General features: G+C 34.3%; 2 protein-coding genes across 2 annotated transcripts in view; both read right to left on the reverse strand.

The window, feature by feature from the left end:
* The window catches only part of LOC148300412 (receptor-type tyrosine-protein phosphatase T-like), a gene marked incomplete at its 3' end in the record, with an annotated part of 214,519 nt that overhangs the window by 114,393 nt on the left and 91,216 nt on the right, over positions 1-8,910 (reverse strand). The gene's annotated exons all lie outside the window — the stretch shown is intronic.
* On the reverse strand, positions 1,100-5,231 carry LOC148300414 (carboxylesterase 5A-like). The gene is made up of 2 exons (XM_088274840.1): positions 3,897-5,231; positions 1,100-1,334 (listed from the first exon to the last, which is right to left on the reverse strand). Exons 1-2 carry the CDS (start codon positions 5,189-5,191, stop codon positions 1,100-1,102), a joined length of 1,530 nt encoding a protein of 509 aa, XP_088130966.1. The 5' UTR covers positions 5,192-5,231.

Raw genomic sequence — 8,910 nt, forward strand, 5'->3', positions numbered from 1 at the left:
ACTACATACTTAAAAATATAAATTTATATATTTTTTAATCGCAAGGATATCGGGATACCTATGTCAAAAGCTGTAACATGTTTTGATGCATTGGGATGAAAAAAAAAACAATATTTCTTACGCACACACACAAACTTAAATAAAAAAACATGTCTTCTTTAAAAAAATATTTTATTCACTAAATAACAAGAAAAAACAGAATTAATATTTGCATTGAATGTGAGTTTTGTAATATGCAAAGCTTATTTAAAAATTAGATGAGTAAAATTTGCTTCTTTTATTACAATTTTATTTTATATTAATTTCTGTCGTATTTCTGCACTCATCACTGAAACATGTTGCAACGTATGCAGAAAGACCTTCCCTTTTTTCAATTGTCAATTTAAATTGGCACAAGCGAAGAGGGATTCACTTACAATATATATTTCTTAGCCGGAAGAAATGAATCTAAAACAAAAAAAAATTATCCTTATTCCACTAATAAGAACTCAGTTTGCATTCGATGCGTTATTGTACTAATTAAAATGATTTACAAAATAGGTTTTTTAAAATCACTTTTTGTTTTCATATAATTTGATTAAAATAGCAATCAGTTTCGAAGGAAACAGCTTCTTCCTTATTTATTTAAAAAAAATAAACTGATATTGGGCTATTAGCCGTGTTTGGATTAAAGATATCGCTCACTCTTTTCAACAACGTCATATTTCAAAAATCGTCAATTATCAGTTATGCATGTTTTCGGAATGCCCAGAAAATGAACTTTATCCCAGCAAAGCGGCATATTTTAAAATAAATAGTTACCCGCTACAGGGCAGAAAGTATTGTTTTCACATTTTGAAAAAAACGTATTGTTTATTTTTTTTTTAAATAAACTAAATATTTTTCAAATTGAGAAATAACAGTCAGGTTTTACCTACCTACCTTTTGTGGCACAGTAAAAAGTTCAATAAGTGGCTTGATATTTATTTTTAATACATTTTATTACATTTTTAAACTTTGAAAACAATCTCCTGAAAAAGTTTTTTGATTTATGACGTTGTTGAAAGGAGTGGGTGATATGTCTAGCGAAATAGGCAAGGCACAGTTAGATTATGTTATGTTAGAGTTCATCCTTCTCGTTTGTGGCATTCTTGGGTGGGTCGATGAGGAACTGTCCAGTGGCGAGAGGTGTGTAATATTCGTACATGGCTTCCCAGAAGTCGACATTGTCGAAGTTGGGATTCAGACCGACCTCTAATTCTCGGTCGATGTCCAAGAAATACTGACGAGTCTCAGTCACAGGCTTCCACACGAGGTCTCCAAGGATCGAGTCGTCCTTAGAAGGGGTCGGATTTCTAAAAGGAGAAGAATAACGGTTAGCAAAGATACATACAGACATACAGACAGACAGAGACATACAAAATTTCTCCCACAAAATTCGAAGATGAAAAATATTCAAAGTATAATTTATATTTGAAGCACTTACTTTGTGATTTTCCGTTTTTATAATTAAAATGTAACTTTGTTATCATTTGATAAAAATAAAGGTCTAAACATATTACACATATGCAATAGAGGACTTACATTAGATTACTTTGAAATATTAGAAATTAAAAAGGCAATTAATAATAATTTACAACTAATAAATACTTGTCCGCCTCCGTAGTGTAATGGTCAGCACGCTCGGCTACAGTTCTGGAGGTCCCGGGTTCGATTCCCAGGGGGGGTCAAATAAATAATAGTGATTTTTTCACTGTAATATTTATTCAATATTACCCTGGAATGGTACCTGAAGCGGAGGGCTGATCACCTTTCCTTCATGTGTAAACGATCAAGATAACACTGTGTTTATATAACGCAGTGCCATATGCACCATTGAGGTGCGGATAAGGCTTTTTTTATTTTTTTTTATTTTTTTTTTTATTTTATTGGAAGGAAGAACAACAGTTACAATATATGATACATACAGAATACAAAAAATAAAATCATGAGTACCAATTATAGTTCTTCACAACTATACATAAGAGAGGTCTATATAAAGGAAGAGACATGGGACAAGGATGGGATAAAGAGAAAAGGAGATGGCAGTGATAGGAAAAGAAGAAAAGGAAAGGACAGGGAATAGAATTACTTTTTTAGGTTTATAAGATTTCGAACAATTTAGCTTTAAATTTTGAATGATTGGAGTAGAACATATCAAGGTGTGTACAACATTCATTAAATTTCCCACAACTTCGATAAATAAAGGAATTTTTCGAATAGTTCTTTGTTGGTGCTGGATTATAAAAGGTATGACTATGCCTATTGATTCTAATTGGACAGTGAAAAGGTATCTGCGCAAGAAGATAGGGGCTCTCAGTCATATTATTTATAACTTTATACAAAAAACATAAATCTGATATATTCCTACGTTTACTAAGTGAAGATAATTTATGGAAGGCTAAAGATTCTTCGTAAGAGTTGAATCTTAAATGAAGCTTACCATCCAACATTTTTAGAAATTTATTTTGAATACGATCAAGTTGAGCTATATATATAGCGTACTGAGGGTTCCAAACGACTGAGGCGAATTCTAGGTGACTACGAACATAAGCGTTATATAAAGTTACAAGAGATGATGTATTTTTAAATGGTTTAGTGGTTCGAAAAATAAAACCTAAGTTTCTGTAGGCCTTATTAACGCAGGCTTCAATATGTGAAGAAAACAAAAGTTTCTCGTCCATTATGACGCCGAGGTCTCTTAATTCAGTTTTCCTGGTCAGCCGACTATTGTTAATTTCATAATCAAACATAATTTTATTTTTTTTTCTTGTGAACGTAATGCTAAAACATTTATTGACATTTAGAAAAAGCTGATTAAGATTACAATAAGACACTAGATTATCGAGATCGTTTTGCAACATGGAACAATCGTCTATAGACTTGACTCGTATAAATAACTTGGTATCGTCAGCAAACATGAGAAAATTTTGATTGATATATTTGTTAATATCGTTTATGTATATTAAAAATAATAATGGGCCCAGGTGGGATCCTTGGGGAACCCCAGAAGGAATCATAATGTAATTAGAAGTAAATCCTAGAACCGCTACCGCTTGGCTTCTATTTTCAACATAAGAAATGAGCCATCTAAGAAGATCACCATGAATACCCATTTCGCGAATCTTACGAATCAAGACATTGTGATTTATTTTGTCGAAGGCCTTGGCAAAATCAGTATATATGGCGTCCACCTGGTAGCCTTCTTCCATGGCCGATAGTATGAAATGATTGAACTCAAGCAAATTTGACTCAATCGACCTGCCTCTTAAGAATCCGTGTTGGTTCAATATAATGTCATTTCTTATTACTGGGTTGATTTTATCCGTGACAATTTTTTCCATAGTTTTTCCAAAAAGTGGGAGTTTGGATATCGGTCTATAATTACTGATATCGGATCGGTCACCACCTTTGTGGATAGGAGTAATGAGTGCTCTCTTCCACACGGAGGGAAAACATCCCTCTCTAAAAGATTGTGTATACAACTTGGAGAGCGGAATGGAAAGTTCCACAGCACAATGTTTTATTATTATTATTAATAAATAATAGTTTATTACTAATAAATACACAAGTTAATGATTTTTCTAAAAGTCCGTTATTAAATATGTTTCTAATCACTCATCATCCCTGATCCCTTTTGACTGTGACAGCCAATCAAAAAATAAATAAATCCACTTAGCAGATCTACCTAAGCTTTTTTCCCTAACCGTCAACATATTTTGAATATTGTTTAGTAGATAGTGTTTTAGTATAAATCAGTCTTGATAAAGAAGCGGTTAACATCGAAACCGGTAGACATTATAATTGAGTTATAATAAAATATTGAAAGTGATTTTAAAACAAAGTTACATTTTAATTATAATGTTCAAAGTACTCACCCTGTTTTGGCAAAGTTGGCCCACAATCTGGTCATCCTTCGAATGGTTCTCAAATCCGCAGAATCTTCATTTTCCTTGTCTTCATGAAGATCGGCATATTTCTGAAATATCTTGTAGCACTTGAAGAGATAGCATATTTCATCCTTTTCTGAAGCGCCTTCCACTGGCAAATCCAACTTCTCGTGGATCGGTTTCGTTGCCAGCTCCTTGAAGTAGTTGAAACCCCCGTCGTAAGAAAACCTGTAGAAATAAATTGGAGCGTTGCTCCGTTTGGCGTATTCCTTGACAGATTTGTCGATAGGAATTACGTGTTCGTCGCTAAGATAGTTCAGGTATTCTTTGAGAATAGTATCCTTGAAAATGTCGACTGTCGTATTGAAGTAATACCACTTGAGTCTGTATTGGATTTCATAGTAATAATCAGAGTTCACTAAAGTGTATAAACCGCGGAGGGGAAACATGTAAGGGAATCTTTTTAATATATTTTTAATGAAGTGCGGTCTTTGGATGAAGAAATTGTTAGAAATGATCGATTCTTCAGAATTGTAGCCAATCATGAGTGGAATATCAAGATTGGGCATTTCATCGTTTTCTATGATTTCTTCGGGCAATTTGGTTATGAAGCCATCTTCTTCCGATTTGGATAGACTTGGCGAGAATACCACCTCTCCTATTTGGTTGCTGATCTTTCCATCGATCTCCACGGTTCTCGAAATGTTTCCTTGTAGTTCTTTAGGATCGATCGATTTGAGGGTTTTTAAGAGTGAGGCATCGTCGGATGGATGGTAATTCATGTGTTCGGCGAGGCTATAGGCGCGTTCTCTGGGTCTCCATTGGAAGTATGGCGCTACCAGAGCAGTTCCGCTTTGGAGAATAGCTTTATGGAATAATCCTTTAGCGCAAGGTGACAGATAAAGAATATCCACCGCTACACCGCCAGATCCTTGACCGAAGATTGTCACGTTGTCTGGATCACCTCCAAAGGCTCTGATGTTCTTTTGGACCCATTTAAGAGCAAAGACGATGTCTTTCAAACCCATGTTACCAGAAACCAATTCGTTTTCGAAATCCATGAATCCGAGAGCACCGAGTCTGTAGTTTAGGGTGATTAGCAGAACTTCTTCGTCACTGAAGTAGTCGGGACCATAGAAGTCCGTGTCTCCTGAACCTGAACGGAAGTATCCTCCGTGGATGAAGAACATCACTGGTAGACCCTGTCTCTTAGCTTTTGGAGAATAGACGTTAAGGTAAAGACAGTCTTCTGACCCGAACATTTCATCACTGTTATCTTTCATTTGTATACAATTGTTTTTTAGTTCGAAAAACGTTTGTCTTCCTTCCCAACCCGGGTGGGGTTCTGGTGGCTGAAATTAAAACAAATATTCATCAAATTTCAAAACACCTCTACTATCTAAAAAGATTCTGATTTTCACAACATTGTGAGTGTATCTAAATACTTGTAACTAATTACTTGTACACTCGGCTACCGTTTTAGAGGTCCTGGGTTCGATTCCCAAGGGGGGTAAAATAAATATAAGTGATTTTTTCACTGTCATATTTATTCAAAATTACTCTGGACTGGTACCTGAAGCGGAGGGCTGATCACCTTTCCTTCATGTGTAAACGATCAAGATAACACTACGTTTATATGACGCAGTGCCCTATGCACCATTGGGGTGCGGAAATGGGTTTTATTGTTATTGTTATTAAATACTTGTACACAAGTCTTGTTTTCTCTGCTTAGCAGTTATTTTAATATTTTGGCATCTCAACAAAGATAAAGAATAATATGGAAGTTTGGGTACTTACAGGGCTTATGACATGTCATTGGCTTGTTAAATGAGTAGTTATATACTAATATTATTGACATTTTGTAAAAACAGTTTCTTATATTTAAGTTTTGTACTGACATTTCTTGATGGAACTGCATTTTATAGAATAAAATAACAACTCTGTAACTTTTTCCACATTAATTTTATTTTACCAGGAACCAAGTTTCGTCGTAACCTACATTATCAGACTGGTGATTGATGATATGATTAAATAGATGAAATTGAACTTCTCAGAATTTGGAAGTAGTGTGGTTGTCAATAATGGGTAGAATTGGTGAATGTTACACGTGTGTAAAGTGATCACTTTTAAACCAGACTATGACGGTCGTCAGCCCTGTAAATGCCCAGACTTTCATATTCTTCTTTCTCTTTGATGAGATGTCAAAATATAACATGAAAAATAACTCTTATAATTAGAGATAATCCAGATTTGTGAACAAGTATTTGGACACACTCAAAGTGTCAAAACTACACGTTTACTAAAATTCAAATGTTTGGCAGCTAGCAGGCTCGAGAAGAAATTCAAATTCCTATTTTTTGACATCATAATTAAATTATAATAAAAAAAATCTTTTATTTATTTGTTTTGTCAGGTTAACTAATTTAAATTAAAGATTCCTTTAATTTAAACGGTTATCAATATATATTAACTTAGCGTTAATTAATACATTGATAAACTGATATGAATATATTAAAGGCGATAACAAATTCTTGGTAACTGGATTAAATATTATTATTTTTTTATTTTTTGACATCTTAAAATAATAACGAAGAGAAAATATGGAAGTCTGGGCCTTTACAGGGCTTACAACCTTCATAAGCTTAGTTAAAGTGATCACTCAACACACGTATAACGTATACCCATGTTATTTACTAAGACTTAGATTAAAAATGTATAGATTTTACCACAAAGTGACTGCCAAAGCAATGAATGAAATGAGAGAATATGGAAGTCAAGGAACATGGTATATGACCTGTCGTCGGCTGTTTGAATAATCTCTTCGGTGACAATAGTCTGGGATGGTTATTCCAAAGCCGGCAGTCATGAAGTGGAGTTTTTAAAGTGTATCACACAAAGTGAGCAACGAGTGATAAAGAGATTCTGATGATGTTGGTTTCGACAAAACCCGGTCACTGTCAGTTAAAATTTATGTGCAAAAAACTATACAGTTAACTTATTATATAAAATGCAGTTCCACCAAAAATGTCAGTACAAAACTTATACCTGATTAAGAAAGGGTTAAAAATATATAATTTTAAAGATTAAAAAATTACTTACCATGAATTTTAGATCTCCAACAGGTGGTTTCGCGTATGGGATCCCTTGGAAAGAGTAATATGTGGACTTTTGTGAAACTGTTATGTGAACTCTACCGAAGAGTTGGCCTTGTTCAATTTCCACTACTCCGACCTCCCCTAGCGTCAACATCGTCCAGTTGAACAGCATGAAGGCGCAGAAAAACACATTCAACCCTTTTTTAGTCATGATTTTAACGATTTGACGCTTTCTTTGACCAAAAATAAAGCTAAATGTGTTTAATATGTGCCAGTATACGTGTCCTTTGAGTTGTTATCAGAGATTTCTTTATCAATCGAAAATTAGGTACGCGTGTTATCATTTGTAATGTGTTACAATCTCCAGATATTGATTGCCAGTAGTAAAAAAAGATATTAATTAGGAGTACTGTTTTTTTATTAACTCAATCAGATTTTATTTAAAAAAAAATATGACTATAATAAATAAAAAAGATCTATCGTAAGATATTTTTGTATTTTTATCTATTGACTTAGGTATTTTTAATAACAATAGAAAAAGACACACAAATAATAACAATAACTAACTAACTAACCAACTAACCATCACGCCGCTTCCCCGCAGGGGTAGGCAGAGAGAATAGAACGCCACACCACTCTGTCTTTGCAAACATTCTTCGCCTCTTCCACGTTCATGCATCTCCTCATACATACCCGCCGATTGTTTCGACTCCTAACCTGACCGCTTTCAAGTATTTGGCATACCTGAAAGTGCCAAGTTTTTCATAACAATAATAATGTATTAAGTAACTAACTAAGTGACCATAGCGTCACTGCCCCGGAAGGATACGCAGAGAGAATAGAACGCCATATCACTCTGTCCTTGCAAACATTAGTGTCATCTTCTCATACATACCCGCCGGCGCCGATTGTTTCGATTCCTGGCCCGGCCGCTTTCAAGTATTTGACATACTTGAGTGTGCCAACTTTTCCTCGGTCTTCCTTTCTTCCTTTTTTAAACTACAGTCACCACATATTTTTTTTACCCTTCTTTCCTCGCGCATTCGCTCCACTTGTCTAAAACATCTCAACACACCTTTCTTAATTTTATCGATAATGCTTATCTCAGCCTTGCATTCTTTCTTTATTTCAACGTTAAAATATGTGCGTTTTTTTTTGGTTGCACTCCATTTAATTAATTTAATTATTTAGTGATAGTTATAATAATAATAATGGCCGTTATATGTATATAAATATTTAAAAAAAAATATATACAGTAATTAAATTAAGAAAGGTGTGTTGAGATGGTTTGGACATGTTGAACGAATGAGTGAGGAAAGAACGGTAAAACAAATTTATGAAGCGAATGTAAGTAGAAAAAAGAGCAGAGGAAGACCGAGGAAAACATGGCACGATCAGGTATGCCAAATACTTAAAAGTGTTCAGGTTAGGAGTCGTAACAATCGGTGGGTATGTATGAGGAGATGCATGAACGTGGAAGAGGCTAAGAATGTTTGCAAAGACAGAGTGGTGTGGCGTTCTATTCTCTCTGCCTACCCCTGCGGAGAAGCGGCGTGATGGTTAGTTAGTTAGTTAGTTATATACAGTAATTTATGTTTTTTTAAATGTTCGAGTACTACCTTACCTCTGATTGCAAACAGCTACCATATATATGGTATCAAACGTTTTGATCAATATCACTGGTCTGTTTTTGGTTGGTTGGAAGATTTTGCTTTTTAGCAATAAACTCGCTAATGTACTTATTTCTATTATGTACATTAAGTTTGAATAAATAAATATTTACAACATTTTGAGTGTGTCCAAATACTTGTTCACAAAATCTGGATTATCTCCAATTACAGGAGTTATTTTAATTTTTTTGACATCTCATCAAAGATGAAGTAAAATATGGAAGTCTGCCCCGTAAA

This window comes from Brachycentrus maculatus, unplaced genomic scaffold (genome assembly GCF_059751285.1).
Source record: "Brachycentrus maculatus isolate JH-2025_06_01 unplaced genomic scaffold, ASM5975128v1 h1tg000721l, whole genome shotgun sequence".
NCBI lineage: Eukaryota > Metazoa > Arthropoda > Insecta > Trichoptera > Brachycentridae > Brachycentrus > Brachycentrus maculatus.